This window comes from Natator depressus, chromosome 12 (genome assembly GCF_965152275.1).
Source record: "Natator depressus isolate rNatDep1 chromosome 12, rNatDep2.hap1, whole genome shotgun sequence".
Taxonomy (NCBI): Eukaryota; Metazoa; Chordata; order Testudines; family Cheloniidae; genus Natator; species Natator depressus.
Window position 1 is genome coordinate 14,339,906 of NC_134245.1, and position 23,455 is coordinate 14,363,360.

The 23,455-nt window shown below is 38.1% G+C and overlaps 1 protein-coding gene across 9 annotated transcripts in view; it reads right to left on the reverse strand.

The window, feature by feature from the left end:
- CHD9 (chromodomain helicase DNA binding protein 9) overlaps positions 1–23,455 on the reverse strand; it is a 182,314-nt gene that overhangs the window by 100,981 nt on the left and 57,878 nt on the right. For 6 of the 9 annotated variants that reach the window (XM_074968612.1, XM_074968615.1, XM_074968613.1 and 3 more), the window contains 2 exons: positions 15,757–16,094; positions 3,283–3,394 (listed from right to left, as the gene is read on the reverse strand). In XM_074968612.1, the coding sequence (XP_074824713.1) occupies positions 3,283–3,394; positions 15,757–16,094 (450 nt within the window). Of the gene's footprint in view, positions 1–3,282; positions 3,395–15,756; positions 16,095–16,885; positions 17,131–17,246; positions 17,579–23,455 lie in introns of those variants that run through there. The other 3 variants (XM_074968617.1, XM_074968616.1, XM_074968618.1) reach the window with 3 other exon arrangements.

Genomic DNA, 23,455 nt, shown 5'->3' on the forward strand with positions numbered 1-23,455 from the left:
GCAGAAACAGATAGTCAGAAAAAGAAAAATATGCTTCTTTTGTACAGCACAGCACACATTTAACTGCTGACAACTCCAGACAGTTTAACGCTTTCCTAGTTTGTCTGGTTCCTCCTTCTCCTATTCTTCCACTCAAGGCAAAGTTTTGGAAGCACTTCTAGCTAATTCTCCTCCAGCATCACCTGGATAATGAGAGCCCAGTAAGTTCCGTTCTTCCTTGGATGAGAAAAGTTTAGGCATTTCCTTGCACGGCCTGTGGCTACCTTGTAGATATACTTCACTGTAGGTTGCTGAAGAAATCTCTATCATTGCATTCAATGATGGAGGATTACCAAGAGGAGTATACCTCTGCCTTCTACTTCTTTCTGGGCTTGCCTGACATTCTTGTGCAATTTGTGGTCTTGCAGCAACTCAGTGAAAAGGACTGACTCCTAGCAGGGAAGTTTTCAGGACAAAAATGCATAGCCTAGGCAGAAGATCAACGCTTAGGATCTGAGGACCTCCCAGCGCAGAATATTTTACATATTGCTTAATGTACTCCTGGTGACTAACTGTCCTGTGACAACAATTAATGGCCACAGACTAAGAAAAGAAAATGGCATTTAGTGTACAACAAAGAGCTATAAATTAATAAAAACTGATGACATCACTACTTGGAATATTAAAATATCTGAAAAGCTGGTAGAGAATTCATTTTATTTACCACAGGTACTATTTAGAATAGCAGGATTTATCTCAATATTAAAACTAAACAGACTATCATCAGCTCAATATATGCCATCCTGTACAACAATTTTTCTTTTTAAAACTAACACCAGTGAGAATTTTCATCTAGATAAGAACTCATCATCCTAGGATTTCTACATCTATGGTTTCACGCAAGCCTAGGGTGTTTTTAACTTCCTTTTGTTAGGAGGTGTTTATACCCTTCAAAAATTTTGCTAGGCCTTGCCAGTCAAGCTATATAAAAAATAGGGCTGTCAAGTGATTAAAAAAATGAATCGCGATTAATTGCGCGATTAAAAAAAATTAATCACACTGTTAAACAATAACAGAATACCATTTATTTAATTAGTTTTGAATATTTTTAACATTTTCAAATATACTGATTTCAATAATACAGAATACAAAGTGTACAGTGCTCACTATATATTTATTTTTTATTACAAATATTTGCACTGTAAAAAATCAAAAGAAATATCGGTAGTATTTTTCAATTCACCAAATGAAAGTACTGTAGTGCAATCTCTTTATCATGAAAGTTGAACTTACAAATGTAGAATTATGTACAAAAAGAAACTGCGTTCAAAAATAAAAATGTAAAACTTTAGAACCTAAAAGTTCACTCGGTCCTACTTCTTGTTCAGCCAATCACTCACATAAACAAGTTTATTTACATTTGCAGGAGATAATGCTGCCTGCTTCTTGTTTACAGTATCACTTGAAAGTGAGAATAGGCATTTGCATGGCATTGTTGTAGCTGGCACTGCAAGATATTTACTTGCCAGATGCACTAAAGATTCATATGTCCCTTCATGCTTCAACCACCATCCCAGAAGACATGCTGATGACGGGTTCTGCTCGATAAATATCCAAAGCAGTGCGGACCAATGCATGTTCATTTTCATCATCTGAGTCAGATGCCACCAGCAGAAAGGTTGATTTTCTTTTTTAGTGGTTCGGGTTCTGTAGTTTCTGCATTGGAGTTTTGCTCTTTTAAGACTTCTGAAAGCATGCTCCACATCTCGTTCCTTTCAGATTTTGGAAGGCACCTTAGATTCTTAAAGCTTGGGTTGACTGATGTAGCTATCTTTAGAAATCTCAGATTGGTATCTTCTTTGTGTTTTGTCAAATCTGCAGTGAAAGTGTTCTTAAAATGAACAACATCTGCCGGGTCATTGTCCGAGACTGCTAGAACATGAAATATATGGCAGAATGCAGGTAAAACAGAGTAGGAGACATACAATTCTCCCCCTCAAGGACTTCAGTCACAAATTTAATTATGTATTTAAAAAAAAAAAAAAACCCAGCATGAAATCATGATTCCAGCATGATTCCAAAATCAGCATGGAAGCATGTCTTCTGGAATGGTGGTTGAAGCATGAAGGGGCATACGAAAGTTTAGCATAACTGGCACATAAATACCTTGCAATGCCAGCTACAAAAGTGCCATGCGAACTCCTGTTCTCACTTTCAGGTGACATTGTAAATAAGAAGTGGCCAGCTTTATCTCCCATAAATGTAAACAAACTGGTTTGTCTTCACAGTTGGCTGAACAAGAAAGAAGTAGCCTTGAATGGACTTGTAGGCGCTAAAGTTTTACATTGTTTTGTTTCTGAGTGCAGTTATGTAACAAAAAAGTCTACATTTGTAAGCTGCACTTACATGATAAAGAGATTGCACTACAGTACTTGTATGAGGTGAATGAAAAATACTACTACTTTTGTTTGCCATATTTACAGTGCAAATATTTGTATTAAAAATAACAAAGTGAGCAGTGTACACTTTGTATTGTGTTGTAATTTAAATCAATATATTTGAAAATGTAGAAAAACATTCAAAATATTTAAGAAATTTCAATTGGTATTCTATTATTTAACAGTGCGATTAAAACTGCGATTAATTTTTTTAATCGCAATTAATTTTTTTGAGTTAATCGCATGAGTTAACTGCGATTGTCAGCCCTAATAAATAACATCAATAAACTTTTATTGATAATCATTTTTATGCCACCTTATAGCCATAAACCTCAGAGCAACCTTACAACCTTAAGTTTGGTGTTGTGTTTCTTGTAAAAAGCTATCTGGTATCTTTGTATTCCTAAGATAAAGCATGATGCTCGGCATCATCAGAAATTTTATGGTGATGTTTACTTTTTATTTTTTAATGACCCGATGACGTAAGTCTAGAATAAGTTAATTATTATAGTTATATAAATGTTTCCACACATTTGTGTTGAAATTTAGACACAGTATAACTATAATCACCACCTCAACACAGCTTAGTTATAACACTTTAGCCATAATCAGCAATTTATCTCTTGTACAAGGAAGAGTATTTGAATCATTGGTTTACAGACATTTGGTCTCATGTTCTACTCATTTAAGAGCAGAAACCACAGAGTCAGAAACATCAATTTATATAAACTCAATAGCAATAAAAAACCCTCTGCCTTCACTAATAAGTATCACTAAAGTCAAAAAATAATATTTTGGAGTTTAAAGCTATAATGGCACAGAAAAATCTTCAAAAGGAAAAAAAGAAAAAATTATGAATACTGACCTGAGAGTCCTCATCTTTAAATGACCGCTGTGGAGTCTGCTTAGTATCAGACATTTCATCTGAAGACTCATTCTTTCTCTTCTGCTTTTTACCCAATGTGATTATAAGCTTGCTGTTTCAAAACAAAAATAAGACAATGTTAAGACAGACTGTGAATATATGTTTATGCACTATTGTGCATTTTGTATTTAATGTCTGGGACACTGACCAGGACAAAATAAAATAACTTTAATTTCCTTACTCTTTTTACTACCAGTACCATAGAGTTCCACCACGTCACAAATGAGAGGAGAGACTCTACTGAGAGGACTGACTCTACTCTAATTCTACTGATTTTGCCACTGACTTCAGTGGGAATGTAAGACTTGACTTTTTGTTATTACTTAAGAACAAGGAGGCAACTTTACAATAGTTAGCATTTGATACTACTCCTGATTAAATCCCCAAAGGCCTAGTGGAAACATCTGTATTTCTCTCCACAGGCAAATCTCTCATGTATTCCTCAACAGTGTTAATATTTTAATTGAAATGTTTAAAAGTAAATTTATGATAAGTAAACGTGGAGCTGAGTTGACAGGGTACTTTTAACTGCATAGAGAGCTACAATTTACCATACTTATCTCCTCCAAATTACAGTACCCCCTAGATGCCATAATTTCTCTCTCTGTGAAACATGGAACTTCTGATATCTTTACTCATACAAGAAACTTTAGTTTGACAACAACAGTTATACATTACACGATTTAAAAGCAAATCCTATAATATGCAAAATTCATAGCATCAAGTAAATTATTAGATGGTAAAAATATGAAACTGTAAAGTCTGACTTTTTGCAATTTCACAAAAGCAAAAATTTGAGAAGCCTAGGTTTATCGACAATGGTTTCATCAGTCAACACTTCGGAGGACCAGAGCTGTGCGGCAAATTATAATTCTACATGAAAAATACTAATTATTTCTTAGTTTAAATTCTAAAGTCACACAGAGAGGGGCAATATCATTAATATCATTATTTGTTTTTAATGATAGGGTGACAAAATACATGGTTTTTTTTCATCTTTGAAATCTGACAAGTGCTACTCTTCAAGTGTATTCTCAGAGGAATAATCACAGAGTGATTACAAGCAAACAATCATGGATAAAATGATGTCCTTAAATATATACTTTACATAAATATAGATTTGTTAATTGCATACTATGTTAACAGTGAGAAAATTGCTTTAGCGTACAAATATCTTCTCCCACTTCATGGCTCGGCCTAAAGACAAGACTTTGGCCTTTATTCACAGGCAGTAAAATTATTTTCATCAAAGCAGCCTGAAGAAAGTAAAACGCACTAAGCAAAAGGACTGACTAGCCTTCAGCCTCATGTTTTCTCCTAGGAAAAAGGCAAAATAAGACAGGCTGATCGTAATAAATACATTACATCTCCAACAGTCCACAGAGAAAATACAAACCCCGAAATGCCAAACTACCAATTCACTACTGATAGTGTCAATACAATAGTTCCCAAAATACAAAGCACAGGTGCATTTCAGAAAGAGACCAACATTTTTCACCAATTAATATCCAACCATCAAAGCAAGAATTCTTACTGGGAGGGGGAAAAAGGCTTTTAACAAGTAGTTTTCTTTCTGCTATACAATTTTGATTTCTAGTAGAAACTGAAATGTACGCTTAAATTTAGTGGCAGTAAACATAGGTTGGGCAATTCTAAATTGAAGGGGAAGTGCTTGCACATGTCTATGGGACAGAAATTGGCTCCTGGCTTCCCTCACACCTCTGCCCCATCATATATTCTTTCTGTTAATTCTTATATATAAAAAAAGTTATTTTTCATTATCTCAAGGAATAAATTTTAAAGAGTCAACACACTGATTTTCATATTTTTTCTTCAAAAGTAGCTTGGTTTCTTCTCCCTTGTGAATACTAATGGTTGTCTATTAGCATTTATTCAAACTTGAGAAGCTGAACGAGGTAGTTTTGTCCTTCGATGAACTGACTTTTCCACAGTATTCTAGCTTCATTTTCCCTTCAAGCACAATCCTTCAGACCTCCATGGATCACCCAAACTTGTTAATTCAGGTTTCCTAGTTGAATGCCAATTGGTGTCTGTTTTATGGAAAAGCGTTTGACTTGGTCACTGCAACGTATGGCCTAGTCTAGACTAGAACTTAAAGGTATGATATCGGCATGTTAACCAAGATATTTTAGAAGTACAGTTTAGACAAGGAACACTGCATATAACACATGCTAAACCGGTTACGTTAAAGCAGTGGTTCTCAACCAGGGGTACATATACGTCTGGGGGTAGACAAAGGTCTTCCAGGGGTACATCAACTCATCTAGATATTTGCCTATTTTTACAAGCAGCTACTTAAAAAGCACTAGCGAAGTCAGTACAAACTAACATTTCATACAATTACTTGTTTATACTGCTCTATAACTATACACATGGTGTAAGTACAATATTTATATTCTATTGATTTATAATTCTATAGTAAAAATGAGAAAATTTTTTCAGTAATAGTGTGCTGTGATACTTTTGTATTTTTATGTCTGATTTTGTAAGCAAGTAGTTTTTCAGTGAGGTGAAAGTTGGGAGTATGTAAGACAAATCAGACTCTGGAAAGGGGTATAGTAGTCTGGAAAGGTTGAGAGCCACTGAGTTAGCGCCTTGACTCCCCTCTAGGCTTTTACTAGACCATTTTATCATGTTAAAGGCAGTCTTGTCCACACTAGACTTCTAAAACATGTTATAACATGAGCCATGAAGCCTTTAAATCCTAGTCTAGATGATTTAGGATTGTAAAGAATGTAAAAGTACTTGGGGAAATCCATGAGGTCAGAACAGTCTAAACGTCTAATTCTGCCAGCCTCATGTTGAGTAGTACCTTGCTCCACAAACAGTCCCATCAATTTCAATAACCCAGACTGTCCCTTTTAGATTTACATGTGGAAGAGACACTCCGCACACTGATCTCCCAATCCCATGCTGAAGTGGGATGGATGACAACTGCCACCTGGACACTGTCCCCCCCCCCATCCCATATAGACTCCAAGGAGACCACTCCATGGATAGGTGAGGAGACTGGGAGTGCGGATGGGTTTTGTTTTGTTTTTACAGTGGGATGTTGGAGTGGTCTGGGAAGCCACAGCCATGGATACTCCCAGATAGTGAAGCTCTATTGGAGCTGTGCTGCCAAACAACCAAGAAGGGAGGAGCCAGGTGGGGGCTGGATCTGGTGCAAAAGCACAGAAGTGTCTTTCTTTGTGAATCCCTCAGCATCTGCCAGGGATTTGGGGGCAACTGGGCTAACAGCCCATAGGATAACACACACATCACAGAGCCTTGTCAAAACAGATTGAATATTTTTACACATTTATCTACATAGTCTTAACAACGAATCTTGTTTTGTAGCCACATGTTTTTCACCTGTCTTTCAGTAGACTCTTAGAGATAAGAACATTATATTTTTGTACTTTCGTGGAAATCTAACATTCTGAAATTAATTTTAATCACTTGGTCAGCTAATACCAAAGAAACACACTTGTTTCTTTTCTCTTCACAGAAGTGACCAAATGAGATAATTTGCTCTTGTTCACTGTTTTCATATAGAAACATTTGGGACAGAAGAAAAGAGAAGAGTAGTAAGCAATGCAGGCTCGAATTCATAAACAATCAGTTTGCCCTGGTGGCAGTCAGAAGACCAGGCATTGGTTGAAAAACAGGAATCCTACAAACTCCAGTAAATTTCCTGAAGAAATGGCTAAACATATAGAACCACCATCTTCTAGCAGGCATTCCTTCACATGCACATTAACTCTCCTGTAAAATGAGCACTGTAGCTACTAAGTGGGATGGCTGTCAGAGACCTTGCTAGGAATAAGTCCTACGTCACTTGGATTTTATAACACCATGCTTGGGGTTCATGTCCTGCTGTGGTTATTTGTTTATTTTGGAAGTTGCTTGTTGTTCAAGGAAGGTATGGTCTCTTTCTCCAACCCATACTTGGCAGAGGCGGTCAAAGGTTCCTCATCCCCTGCCTATCGCTGAAGGAACTAGTGGTCTGGGTGGAGGGAGAGCAATATTGCTGAGTTACAACTGAGTAAGTGTGGGCAGGTTCTATTAGAAGGATGGAATTTGTGGGCCATTTCTAACCATGAGCCAAAAATGGAATGTCAGGATTTAGCAAACACATGAGCAGTTGTGATCTCTTCTGTTGTACATGGACCTTATATGGGGACAATTTGGCTGGATTACTGTAACATACTTTATGTAAGACTGCTATTGAATATCATCCCAAGTGGCAACTACAGCAGAATACAGAAGGCATACTTACATGTCCATACTCCAGGAACTCCACGGTGGCTGCTAGTTATCCAGCATAACCACTTCAAATTCTTATTAGTATTTAAACGCTTAAATATTGGATCAGAGTATTAGAATGATCATGTGTTTCTTCACATCCCATTTTGATATATCAGATTAAACAAGACCAAAACAACAAATCATATAGTATTACATCCAGAGAATGAAAGACCTAAGATTTTCTGTCAAAGGTCTGTGATTCAGGAATGTTCTATCAGTGAAGTCAGAATACATCTATAGCATACCTCCAGGTGACAAAGATAATTTTTTTCTTTTACTTTTATGGGGTGATAATGTTTTACGTTTGGGTTGGACCACATAGGAATGGCTGGATAATTTAGGATATATTTGAAGAGTTAATAATGAATAAGGCAAAATCCCCATTAGTTCTTTTTAGGGGACACAACAATGCAGTTTATGATAACAAAAGGAAATTCTGAACATAAGATTTACTGCGCTGGATGTGACAGTTAAAAAGAACTTTACAAAATTATGTGTACAATATGATGATGAAGGGAACCTCAATATTTCTTGGGGAATTTAATTTCTTAATGGTCTTGTCCTGTACCTCATCACAGCATCACTGAAGAGCTTTTCATTAGCCTCCCATACTATCCAGAGTTTAACTATATGTATGAGTGCATGGCTGTAATGGAGTTACAAAATCTAAATGTCAGGTCTTTATTTTTTTTTAAGCAAATAAACAGCGCATAGAATTCATTACAACTATGACAGAAAAATGCACTTATTGACATTAATGTTTATTGTCTCCATAGTGGAATTCCACATTTAATCACCAGGGAAGCCCATAATAAATAGATGTGAAGTCAGAGCAAAAGCAAAGGGAAAATTATATCAAATCCTTAACACCTTGCTGAAAACCTAGAATAAGGAAATGGTTTTGCTATCATCAGATTCTTACTGTACAATAAGCATGTCAATGCACTGCTAATTAATTAGATTCCATAACCAACCCATAAAACAATTTACTTGAAGATCATCAACCAAATTAATTTTGGTAATCCTAAATTAGTAAACTCTCATGTACTGTGGATACTATATTACAGTAACAAATGGAACTTACTCATTTATCTCAAGTAACATTTATCCAATTAACTAGACATGGAATGTAATTGATTTAGAACCTGATTCAGTGCCCACTAAATGCAATGGGAGATGGTCCACTGCCTTCAGTGAGGGCATTGGATCAGGCTCTTTATTCCCCTACTTCAAAGGGGATATAATCTGTCTAGGAGCAGGCGTTCTCAAACTTCATTGCACCACGATTGCACCTAGGAGGGTCGTACAGACGCCTGAGCCCACCCAAGACCCACCACCCCGCATGGCAAGGGCCAAAGCCAAAGGGCGTTAGCCACTAGTGGGGGGCCTGTCACTTAAGCCCTGACACCCAGGGCTGAAGCCCTCAGGCTTTGGCTTAAGTGCCGGGCTGTGGGGCTTGGGCTTCAACTTCAGCCCCGGGAGGTGAGGCTGCAACTCCAGGCCCTAGCAAGTCTAACGCCAGCCCTGGTGACCCCATAAAATGAGGTCATGACCCACTTTGGGGTTCCAACCCATAGTTTGAGAACTGCTGGTCTAGAGGTAGATCCTTAAAATTTATATCTAACCGTGGTAAAAAAGGCTTTAAAGGTAGAAAAATTCACACTGTTGAACTTTGAATGGCAGAAGTGTAACATGCAGAAGCTGTTAAGAAAGTTTTATAAGGTCTACATTAAGACCCAAATGACATCCCAAATTATGTTTAATAATTTAACAAGAAAAACAGACTGTTCCCTGACTCTGGAGAAAGTGTGACCTGGAACTCATTCCTTTTTGCACATCACAATTAGCAAATTCCAAACAGTTATACCTGGGGAAACTCATTAACCATCATGGGCATTGCACAGGAATCACTCAGGACAGAATATGATCCTCAGAACTTTTTATGAGCCACTCAGTATTCGGAAAAACAGACCCAGTTTGACACACTGAATTTGCATCTCCGGTAGTTGGAATAAAACAATTTTTATTTGTAAGTTGAGACTATTTGATATAGAAATAATTGAGAAACAAACATGGGACCCTCACAATGTCTTTTTTTGGGAATGACTTTTCAAAGTGGAACTGCTTTTTAAAAAACACAATTACAACTTCTTAAATACACATGACCCAGTCAGTTCCTGCCACTGCTGTTTACCTTTATTAAAACGTCAATTACATTTTTATTTATTTATTTTTATCTGTTAGGGGAGTAGTCTCCATTGCATCCCATATTAGGTGACATACCATGTCCCCCCCTCCAGGAGATAAATGGTTTTATTTCTTGGTTTCTTCACATTGTAAATCTTTATTTAGTGTGCGTGGATTTTAGGAGGGTGAGGGCCTTGTCAGAGAAAACATGTATTTTTGTCTCCTAATTTCCCCCCAAAATAATGAAGTTTGAAATCCCAGTGAAAGAAATTTAATATCAATGTTCTCTCCCAATTTTTGGATGATCTGGACATATCCAAAAAATCTTTATTCCTACGAGAAAACCAAAAGTTTTCAGTTATATTTCAGGCTTTTTTCCCCACACTATGCACCTACACCTGCAAACATATCACATGAGCTCACAGTACTTAATACAGTGAGTAGTCCTATTAAGCTTGATTATTAATTATGTTATGATGATTAAGCTGGAATTTTCAAGAGGGGCTTACAGGAATTAGGTGCCCAGTTCCCACTGGACTTTCCTCTAACTACCGTGGGCCACTCTGCAAATCCCATCCTTCCATTTATTTTGCAGTAATTGCTCATCACTGTACAAAAACACAGGAAGAAACAAATCCTGCCCTGAAGAGTTCACATGGGACAGTGTATGAGCTTGAGTTGGCTTTAATGGAATGTGATTTTTTTTTTTAATTTGTATGTTTTGCTAACAAACTCTCCTGATTCTTAAATGTCCTTATATTGATTTGGTAAACTTTTCAAGCAAGCTTTTGTTAATTATAGGATTTAATTTTTTAGAAGATTAAAATAAAGTTAAAAATAGATATTACATCAACATGAGGTTATTATCTACTCTCCAGCCTCACTTTTCAACTAATGAAAATCTGAATTACATTAAAAACAGGATTTTGGTCCCATAACTAATTGCTTTTAGGAAAATATTTTAAGAACAGTCATTTTATTAGTTCTATTCTAGATATTATTTTTGTTATTATAATGGTAACAATTGTTCCACTGCTGGCAAGGGATCTAGCAAGATTTCCATTATGAACCCATATAATGTATGGAATTATGATTCACTTAAACATTCCCTGTGTTTAAAATTGCCACGTCAGATCTTTGCCAAACATTTTTCTCTCTCGTATCACTATTTTTATTTTATATTTTATTTATATATTACATATTATAAAATATGTTAAAAGAACACAATTTTGGTTGAACAATTAAGCACTTGAAAGTTAGGAAAAGCCATATTTACAGCTGCCTGTGCAAATCTACAAATACTATATATGTAATTGTAACAATCCCTCATCATCTATCATCAGCAGGCTTGAACCTTAAACCTTCATCGTTGCAGCATACAATGCTACCATTTCAGTTATTAGACATTAATTAGCAGCAGGAGACAGTTATCACAGAGGGGGAACTGCCAATAGGGCAATATGCAGCATCTGGGTGGGAGTGGTGGTGGGGGGTGCTACTGAGGGGCAGGCTCTATCGTTGCAGGAATTGGGGGGGCTCCTGCCTCAGGTGGCATGCATATACGAGGGCATACACCAGTGGAGGCATATGCTAGATGCAGTCGTGGGGAACCTAACCCAGCTCTCTTCTTTGCGCACCACCTCCCCTGCTGTAGCTGCTCCCAGGTTTCCCCAGAACAGAATGTACGTCTGCTACAGCAGCAGCAAAATCCCAGCCTTGAAACTTTTGTGTTATTTTGGAGAGCTGCCAACATTTTTTCTGAGGAATACAAATGAGAGAAGGGAAAGAAGAATTACTCACCTTGTGCAGTAACGACGATTCTTTGATACATGTCCCCCTTTGGGTGCGCCACTGTAGCTTGTTTCCTTGCAATGCTGCCAGAGAACTTCGTAGCAGTGTCCATTTTGCCCGCACATGCTGTGTCTCCCCCATGCCTCACCACAAGGCTAAACCAGCATGCACAGGGTAACCCACCTCCGTGCCTTCTCTACCGCAAAGTCCCTGACAAGAATTCTCAAGTAGACGGGAGGAGGGTGGGTTGTGAAGCTCCCATAGGGGGACACGTCTTGAAGAACCATTGTTACTGCTCAAAGTGAGTAACTACTACTTCTTTTTCTTCTTCGAGTAGTGTCCCTGTGGGCTCCACTGTAGGTGACTCCCAAGCAGTATCCCCACTGGAGGGCTGGGGCTTCGGAGTCAAATCTGTTACGAATGACAATAATGTGGAGCCAAATATGGCATCAGAGGCGGACTCCCCAGTAATCACATAATGTTCTGCAAAGGTATGGACTGACGCCCAGGTTGCCCCTCTACAGATTTCTGAGATAGGGACATTCTTGAGGAGGGTGACAGGGGACCGATCTTGTGCAGAGAGTGTGAATATCAGCTGGAGGTGTCATGTTGCAAACCTGATAACATTGTTTAATACAGCTGGAGAAGCATTTGGAGAGTCTCTGGGTGGATATTGTTGAGCCCCGGGATCTCTCCGCAACAGAAAGGAAAAGTTTACAAGACTTCCTAAAATCCTTCGTCCTATTCAGGAAAAAGGCCAGGACTCTCCTGACATCTACTATATGTATAGTATAGCCTCCCTGTTATCACAGTGAGGCTTGTGGGAAACGCAACAGTTCCATAACTTTAGTGCTTCTGCGCAAAGGGAGGACGACCTGGCTCTTCCCGGCGGTCAGGAAGGAACTGAGGGGGGTTAGCCTGCATGCACTAGTTAGCCTTGTGCAGGGACACAAGGGGCAATAGTGTCTGTTCATCTAGCACATGCGCTGCTACCAAAATTCGCCGATTAGCAGCACAGGGACGCAAGCGCACTCATAGTGGAGCATCCATAGGGACACTACTCAAAGAAGAAGAATGATTTTTAACAATTTATATATCAGCAAAATCAACATGGAATTCATGAGATAAAGAAATGGCAGTTGGAAACAACAGAGGTATGAGAAACTTCTCAAAGACCAGACCATAATAAATAATAATAATAAAAAAATGGAAAGAACATGACAAACTAAATATAGGAGTTACTACCAGCTCCCCCTACAATAAAGACAAGATCTAAAAGAACTACTACTTAATTTAGTGTTCAACTTTAAAGCAGTCTGATTTTCTGAAACTATTTAGCAACCACAATCGGAACATTAGGCCCCTTGAAGGTGTCCCAGACAACAATTACTAGACACGTTAGAAATTTTTTGTCATTTGTCACATATATATGCATGCACACACGCACACTTACTAACTAAAATGGAAGCAGCAGCAGCAACCATTATTGTTAAGACTGCTCAAGAATGTCCATTCTAGGCTTGTTTTCAGTTGCTCATAGATTTTCAAAACTTCAGTATTTGTGCTAAAAAATTTCTGGCATGGTCTCTGCCTGACAGCGCATTTTTATGAATATTTTCAGCAGAAAATGTTTAAATAATTTCTGAGTAGATGGAGAGTGAAAAAAATTAATATTTATGGTCCGGATTGTGCAAACACATATATACTTAATATTAAGCATGTGCACAGTCTCATTGAAGTGAATGGAACTACCCATGTGCTTGAAATTAGACATATGTGTCAGATTTCACAGGACTGGGGCCTAAATTAATACACAGTAGTTGTAGATGCATTTTATGCTTCTTATTGACAATTCACTGCCACTGTGTTATGGTTCTTGTGTGTAAAAAGCAGACATGACATTCTGATAGAAAGTTCTGCACATTCTTATTTCCCTGCTTAACACACACTTCACGCAGAAAAGCAAGCTTATAATCATATTTATTCACTAGTTCATAATTTCAAAATTAGGATATGCACCATTAAGGCTGGTTTCAGAGTAGCAGCCGTGCTAGTCTGTATTCGCAAAAAGAAAAGGAGTACTTGTGGCACCTTAGAGACTAACCAATTTATTTGAGCATAAGCTTTCATGAGCTGAAATTTTAACAAGATAAACCATGGACACAGTTTCAGTTGTAATTCTGAATGTTCTTACTTTGTTCACATTAAGTTAGTCTTCTTCATACAACAGCAACTTTCATTTGTATAACTCATTTCATCCAGAAGGATCAGAAAGTGCTCTACAAGCAAATTATACAGAGATCACTCCATCCACCAGTAAAACTCAGCCATCTCTGGAGTACAACACAGGTCTTTAACAGCACACAGTAATGGTACACAACAGAATAATATAGGAAAGTAACTAGCTCCCTATAAAATAATTAAACTATTTGTGGTTGCAATTAATAAACATGCTGAGGCTACCAGACCCATTAATGATAAAGTTTCTAAACTGTAAAGCATAGTTAGACAAATTCCTTTTTCATTTTTAAATGCCAAATTACTAAAAGCTTACTGGAGTAAATGGGAGTCTTTTAGGTGACTTCAATATACTCTGAATTGGGTCCAAAATAACCAAAATTAAATGTATTATATTTTTGAGTACTACACTACTGTATATTTGGATTTTACCTGTCATGAAATCTTACTTGAAAATGAATCCATATTGTCATGGATAGAACAATGTCACGTGAACTGAAAACTGACTGATGAACTGTAAACAAAGGGTAATGACAACTTATTTATTTATTCTGATTTATACAATAAGAAGGGGGAAAGTCTGGTGTGGTATACCACACGGATTAGTTTTAGATAAGGTCTTATTAAATACATTAATTAATGACCCAAAAAGAGGAGTAAACAGCATGCTACTGACATTCACTGATAATATTAAACTGGAAGGAGTTGCTAATACTAGTGAAAAGAAAGATTAAAAATCAGGGCAAAACACAACCGAATGTAATTCAACTTGGAAAGCTGTGAGTTCATACAGCCTGAAAAAATTATTCAACACACAAGTTATTAAACAGATAGGAGAAACCTGGAAAGCAATGATGCCGAAAGAGACCGGGGTAATAGTGGGTGTCAAAAAGGAAGGGAATTATTCAGTGTGGTTCACCAACAAATTCAGGGAAGAAATTAAGCCCAAGAAAATTTAGGTTGAAAAAAAAAAATCAGGAAAAGTTTCATCAGAATGTTATTCATAATGTCGTGGAATAGCCTCCCAAGGTAATTGGAACATTTAAGAACTAGATGGCACAAAATTCTAGATAATGTACAACAGGGATTAACTTTACATTTTCAGGGAGATTAACTGGATGACCTAAAAAGGACATTTCCATATCTGTCATCTGAGGATATACCACCAAATTCAAGCACAGATAAAGTCGTTGATTTAATATCACTATTCTTACCAAAAAAAAAAAAAAAATTTGGGGGGAGGAGGGGGGACACACAAATGGCCACGACTTCTGTTTTAAACTTTGTTTGAAAGTTAATACCTCAAATTATACACTGTCTTTTAAGACCACAATGGAGAAATGGGTCAGTAGTAAATCAGAGGCAGGAGTGCCACCTACTGAAGCCCTAGCAACACTTTCTACAACACCTTAAACATCCTGTGCAGTTTTCCCACCAAGCTATTGACACATCTTGACCCTGCTAAACTTGCAAAATTTCAAGGGATGACAGAACAAGTGTGCATGGATGCAGAATACACAGTAATTAAAATAAATAAATAATGTGATCGCAAATTCTCTGTTACATTATGAACTCTTCTGGTCTACATCACAGTTTCTCAGGCATCTGCATTAATGTTTGTTTGCAAATATGCTAATTAGATGTCCAGTTTCTCTCTATATAGTATCATGGATCTCATCTCAAAAGAAATGCTGAGACTGATAAAAAATAGCATTGATAATACATCAAATACAATTTAAAAACTCAAACCAAAAGGCAACTTAATAAACAAAAACAGATGGGTTCAAGATATTTAGAGGAAGAATATCTATGATTAATAAGCAGTTTCTGTTCCAGTCAAATGTTTGCAATTTGAAGGGAGTTAAAAGGAAATTTTAGCCTACTTACCCAATTTTTGTTTTGTCTTTAATTTTGGATGAGGAACCAGTTTTAGTTTTTTTGCTCTCCTTGTCCTTTGGTTTGCATTTAATTTTTCTACCTTTCTTTTCCTCTCTTCCTTCAGCCGAAACACTGGGGAAGTTTTCAGGGCTCATTACTCGTGGAATGTTTCTCTCCCCTCTCTCTTTTGCTTTTGCGATTGCCTCCGATATTATGCGATTAGCCTTCTCCTGCTTACTTTCCGATTCTACTTTTTTCTTCTGTTTCTTTTCCGACATTGCCCTCACCTGGGTATTCTGCAATTTAGTATATGTCCCTGAAACATCAGTTTTCTTGGAGGAAGGAGGCTGGAAGAATAAAAACATTTTTTAAAGAAAATAAATATATTTCAAAATAAATTTGCAAATACTGTTCACTGAGTTCTACAGCAAAGTCAAGAATACATATAAACGCAATAAACAAGGAAAATGATTCTGTATTACTCCACTATGGCGTGGGTTCCAGAATAAAGTATACCAACAGTTACATTTAAACTGGGTCTATGTACAGAAAATCAAGGAGAAACAGATTTTCTAAAGTTCTCATAGTCTTCTTTACCAACCTCTGCAATTAGACGCTCCAGTTCTTAGTCTCTGAAAATGTTTTATGGATTTAGAAGAGATTTCCCCAAGCTATTTGCTTCACAAAACTTGAAAGAGTAGTGAATTAATAAAGGTATAGCATCAATATACCTCTGAAAATAGTATCAAAACAGGAATAATTATCCTACAGTTAAATAGAAAAACCGCACTATTTTACGACCAACAAAACCAGATATTTGAACAAATCAAGGCTTTCAAAAAGAACAAACGCAGATTATGTAGTTTTCTACATCAGTAAAGTAGTTAGGAAGCATATGTTTAATTTATTTAAAATTACATAAGGTTATACTGCTACTGGAAGGAGTTAACTTTCACTTTTTTCCCCTGTTATATCTATAGAGAATTCTTTATGCTAGAACTAGGGATTCTACATTCAAATCAGCAGTCTATTTGAAATCAACTAGAAGGCATGTTGTTTAACCTTAAGGAATAGAAAGAATTTCCTATTCAAACAAACAGACAAAAAATAGCAGATAACAGTTCTGTTACGTTCTCACCCGTAAATGTGCCTCTCACTACAGCATGGGAAAAAGACACCAGGAATTTCCAAACACATTTTCAAGCCAAATCCAGTGCACTTCACTGAATAATTTTTCTATACGTGCCTCATCAAAGGCTTAATAGCAATGCTGCAGCACTGAGAAGGACACAGGGTTTAGGATCGCTCACAAAAATGCCACCTTAAGGCCTACAAGCTATAACAAATAACCAAGACCCGAGAAAACAGCAACAAGCTCAAGATGGCGATGCAGCACGACTCCCGCAGCAGCAGCCAGTAATAAGGAAGGTTATTCAATCCCATTAGCCTTTTAGCCCAAAGAACCCCTCCTCCTCCCACTCATTCAGGCTTTCACTTACCCTTCCTCTTGGCCTCTTCACTGAAGACATTTTTGGCGTCAGACAAAGGCTTGCCCTCTGCTTTTTCACCACCCCAGGCAGGGCTCAAGAAAAAAGCATTGAAAGAAGATTGCTAAATGGCCTATTTAGCAAGCTGCAGCCAAGATATGCACAACCCTCCACAAATACACATTGTGATTTATCAACATATTTCCTCCTTGAGAAGTATACATCCACTGTTCATCCTACTCAGGTATGACAAAGACTGCCATCTCCCCTAAAGAGCAGAATTTCAACAACAGCTGTTAGCAGATAGCCAGATTCCAACAAAGCACAGAAAGAAATGAATGCACAAAGCATCAAAATGCATCAGCATGAATATTAGAGATGTCGTTAAAAATACTGACTCCTTCTGCGGAAGTAGGCCAGCAGATGGTGCTACCAGTTATTATTCCATTAGACTCTGCAATTTAACCCCCAATGGGCTGCTTTTCCCTACATGTGGTACAGTAGTTAACTCTTGCTCTTCCCCCTCCTACAGTAACGAAAAGATTGTATTTTACATAGGTAGAAGCAATCTTGCAAACTATCAATTCCAAGTAACGTACTAGACACTGCTGCAATTTTACATTTCTGTCAAGTTTATTTGAAATAATCAAAATCTTAAATAAGTCTGGAGAACAAAATATTTTATAGAGCTCAATATCAAGACACTGTAACAAATTTAGCCGAGAGGATGAAAGATAGGCAAAGTAGACTGTGCACTAAGCCTTATTTTAGACATTGAGAGTAAGTATTTTACTACAGAGATTTCATATAGAACAGATCACTAGAACACAAAATGGAAGCATTCCTTTTCTTGCTGCTGTTTCTTTTTTTCCCCATGAAGAAATAAACAATACTTTGAGCTGGAGAGCATTCAGTTAGATGGAACATATGCTATAATGAGCTCCTATTTATTCAAAGGTTTATAATTTTGTTTAACATAGATGGAATATTTTACATTTTGATTTTAGCATTCAAAATTAAAATACCACATGAAGGCATCTTGTATCTTTCTAATATTTAGCCTCATTTCCATCAAACTAGGTGAGCAGGTACATTGATTTTTTTTTTAAAGATTATTTAAAATATAGAACATGATAATTACTCCCTCTCCCCTGGCAATTCTATTCTTTTCACAATCAACTTCCCCCTTCAAAAAAACAAAACAAAACCAAACCATATCAGGCAGGGTTGTCATTTTTCCAAACACTATTTATCATGAAAACGATAAATGACAATCACACTTCATGGGGGGTTTCATTTAAATGTTCACTATAATGCTACAGTGACTTTGAGCTTTTAAGAGTTTACATTGCTTAGGCTTCACTTTTATTAATAGTATGCTTTAATTCACAAATAGGTTATTTACTTCAGAATTAACTTCCCTGTCAGTTGAGAATACAAGTGATATAGACATAAGTAAGTTACTGCTTTTGTCAACATTATTATTTTGATTTAAATAAAATGTCTCTGTTTGTTATTTATATCTAATACCGTCCCTTGAGTCTTAAATTATTTGGAGGTTCTAAATAAATAAAATTACAAAGTGCTGTGCATTATAGTTGTAATACATACAGTAATACAAATTACAACAAATTTAACATTAATAAAGGTGTGTTATTTTACAAATTAAGTAAAACACATTGTATCAAATACGTTTTTCAGTCTATTATTAATTATCTAGGCACAACATTCTTGTTACTGGGCTCTTAGTAAAATTTCAGGATCTGATCCAATGAAGTTGGCTACTGAAGTTGATGGCAGTCTTTCTATTGACTTCAATGTGTATTTTATCAGGGAGTGTTTCTTGCATCCCAGGCTTGTAGAGAACACTACACAAGCAGCAAGCTTAGTAGCTAGAGAACAGGAGGTACACTTTACTATTGCAGGGCAACATCTCTGGCCAATCTGGAACAGGCATTATGAGAACGAAGGAAAACACCAGTGAGTTCTCCTCCGCTAAATAAAGATCACAATAAACCAGAATATAAACCTTCATTGAGAGAGTCATCACTCTGATGGACACCAAAAAAGAGGAATACTGAAATATATTGTCAGGGGGGTGGGGCATGGGGGTGGTAGTGACAAAACCACAAACACACCCTCGCTCCCCAAAATAAAAAAGTTTGCATGAACTTTGCAACCAAATTTAAAAATAAAATATAAATAAAACAACAAAAGCAAAACTAGTTAAATTTTTATGTACTCATCTTATTAGCCATTTAATTTTCTGTAATATCAATATTGCAGCTTTTAACTACTTTTAATTCAATGAACATAATACACAGAACTTGAAAAAATTACCCAGCACTTACAAGGCGTTGTGACAAACCAAAAAGGTACTTTCCCTTTTTGTGGCTGATGGCACTCTAGATGAGGATATCCCTTTGTCCAAGGCTTAAAATGCTACTCCTTTACTTTCCAGTGTTCAGAGAGAAAGATTTCTCTAGCAAATGTGCAAGGGAGAGGGAATGTATTTAGAACTTATGATTTATTTGAAAAATACCTTTCCAGCTCGTAAGGCTGCAAAAATAATCTTCCAAATTTAACTGAATATATACTGAAGCAGCGTTGTCTTCTTGAGACTGCAAAAAGACAGCTCCAGGTTATCTTTGCTGGTGATAATAGCTTTGCCAAGCAGCAGCAATGTGAAATTAACAAGGCTCTAGTCAGTTTCCCTGCTGCTATTCAAGATCCTGTGGACAGCAATGAAATTGTCAAGAATCATGACAATTTCATAGTGCTGCAGCTGCCTGGGAAAGCCATTAGCAGCAGCAGGCACAAGGAGTTTAACTATTCACAGGGCAGAACAAACAACAAAAGTTGAGGGAGGAGTGAAGACTTCCTTTCCTATGAACCACCTCACAGCCGTCAGGGGAGAGGCAGTAAACATCAGCCCTCTGAAGTGGCCAAGAAGCTCTGGCATTCTGTCCCCCAGCTACTAGACTTTACGTCAGTTATGACAAATTACATTTTTGACACCAGACTAACACAAAATCAACCAACTCCCCAAGTACAGTCCAGGGACAGAACTGTGATACAAACCTCTTCCTTCCCAGTAGCTGGGAGTGCTGTGCTGGCAGGGCGTCTCATCAAGCTACCGCCCCTAGACCACGCTAGTGGAAGGTGTCTGGTAATTTATTTTTTAAGTCCTCTGTGACACAGCAGCTCCTAGGTAAAGAGCTCTCCCTTGTTGTTTACAAACAGTTCTCAACTCAGACTGGACAAACTAACCACACTAAACATCTTACAAGATACCAGACTAACACAAAAACAATCAACTCCCTGAGTACAGTCCAGGGACAGAACTGTGATACAAACCTCTTCCTTCCCAGCAGCTGACGGTGAGCCTCATCAAGGCATTGCCCCTAGACCAGTGGTTCACAAAGCCGGTCTGCCACTTTTTCAGGGAAAGCCCCTGGCGGGCCAGGCCGGTTTGTTTATCTGCTGCAGATTTGGCCGATCGCGGCTCCCACTTGCTGCGGTTCACCACTCCAGGCCAATGGGGGCTGCAGGAAGCAGCTCGGGCCAAGGGATGTGCTGGCCGCCTTTCCCGCAGCCCCCATTGGCCTGGAGCGGCGAACCGCGGCCAGTGGGAGCCGCAATTGGCCAAATCCGCGGACGCGGCAGGTAAACAAACCGGCCAGACCCGCCAGGGGCTTTCCCTGAACAAGCGGTGGACCCGACTTTGAGAACCACTTCCCTAGACCACACTAGTGGTAGGTATCTTTTTGTTTTGTTTTTTAAGTTCTCTATGACACAGCAACTCCTAGGCAAAGAGCTCACCCTCGATGTTTGCAAACAGCTCTCAACTCAGACCAGACTCACCACACCAAACACATCTTAAAAGATATTTATCCATAAAGAGTAACATGTAAGACATCTACAGAAAGCTTGTAATTTGTCGAGACTCAATCATTGTGAGATGTATGTACAAGTAATATTTAAAGAATAATGTATTTATAGTGAACCTATGCTTTATGGACTTGGGGTAAAAATTGATCCTCAGGGAAAATATATATCAGTGATGGCCCATTCAGGGAGGAGAAAGTTCCCATACTGTCCTGTCTAGCTGGGGATGCAATGCAAAGCTCAAATGTTTAGCCTTGCTCAATCCCAAATCTTTCAGTGGAAAACCACCAGACACAACTGAAAACAATCAAAACCTCTTGAAGATTTAAAAAAAAAAAAAAGGGGGGGGGGACATTACAAGACTAGTTTCCATTCATAGATAGGGCAAACCCCTATGACTATTTCAATATAACAGAGGAAGGAGAAAGACCCTCAAAGAGCAATTTCCACTCAAAAAAATTGAATCTTGGTTGCCATGAAGCCAGCCAGGTCTGGAACAGACTGAACTGTGGGGGGGGGGGCATGCGGGGAGGAAAAAACCTACTTTATTAGATAGGAAAGATTATTATTAGTAAGTGTAGACTCAAGTAAAGACTTTTATTATTTTGTTTTGTATTAGAACCATTTGCTTCCACTACTTCCTCTTCTTTCTAGTTAAATCTTTCTTCTTTATTAAATAAATCCAATTTTTATTATAAATTGTTCACAAGTGCTGTATGGTTTACAAGAGTGGTGATTTCAAGTATATCTAGTAAACTGGAGTACACTGCTCCTTTTTGAGCATAAGATCTGGGATTTCCGAATAGCCAGTGTCGGGGGGTAGATATCACAGGGGAACAATTCAAAGGGACTTGGGGACTGGAGTTCACCTACTGTTAACCTACAAGGCAAAGACAGGGTGGATGCAGCCCAGAGAAGAGCGGTTAAAAGGCTGGTAGCACTGAACAAGCAAGACTCCCTGAAGTGGTAACAAGGTGACACTCAGTCTTGAATACCCTTGAAAACTGTCACATTTTCCCTTAACGAATTTTGTGACAAAGTGCATATGCCATCATTTCCTTTTAGTAGTAACTCAATACTTTCTGAATCAAGTTTTAGGGCCATTAACCATCCTAAAATTTGAGCTCCCAATACTAAACCTTCAATACTAAAATCTACTTTAATACAGTTATAATAATTCTGAGGATTGGAAGGCAGAGACAGACACTGCCAACTTTTTTGTCAATGTATTCCATGATCAGTTCCTATGCAAGAATAATGTAGTTGTCATCTTGGTATTTCCTAATTTTGAAAGTAGTAACACTGTTTATGAACTGCAAAGTAATGTCACAATCTTGCAAACACACATGTACCTAACTTTAAACAGGGGAGTAGTGACTCAATGAATTGGAGTACTCCTAGGGGAATTCTGCACCAAAACATTAAAAATTCTGCATGTTTTAAAATTCTGCATATTTTATTTGTCAAAACACCACAATATAATCATGCTAGTTTCAATTATTTTGGTAATTTATTTCAAAATATCTGTCAACAAGCATGTCAATACAGACAACAAAAAAGATTTCCCCAGGAGTACAAAGTTAAAGAAACCCCTCTGACAACCCAGTTCCAATTGGGCGATATTGGAGGAGGCTGTGTGGGGCCCACCAGAGCCCAGACACCTGTACCCCCTCCCCCAAGCCAAGCCACAAGGCACCCCCAGAGATGACTCCCACATTCCCTACCCCAGGGGTTCTCAAACAGGGGGTTGGAACCCCTCAGGGGGATCACGAGGTTATTATATGGGGGGTCGTGAGCTGTCAGCCTCCACCCCAAACCCTGCTTTGCCACCAGCATTATAATGGCGTTAAAATGTTTTTAATTTATAAGAGGGATCACACTCAGTGGCTTGCTATGTGAAAGGGGTCACCCGTACAAAAGTTTGAGACCCACTGCCCTACCCTCAGAGCCCAGACTACCACATTCCCTACCCCCAGACCTAGTCACAGGGCACCCTCAGCCCAGATACCTGCACCCCTTCCCCCCACCCTCTTTACTGTCCTGCTGGGGGATGTGATGCAGGCAGTCCTGCCCTTCCTCACCCTTTGCCAGAGCCTCTCCCATACCCAGGCAGATGAGAATCAAGCCCAGCAGTCAGTGTGAAGAGCCTCTATCCCCACCAGGCTGGGTGCTCCACTCACTGTGAGCTGGAGAGCTAGGCTCTGCGGAGTCCAGCAGCCCCTAATGGCCACCAGCAACTGTGCAAACCCAATTCTCCAGAGAAACATGAAATTCTGCACAGAGCATTAATTCTGCACAAATTCTGCATTGTGCAGATGTGTAGAATTTCCCAG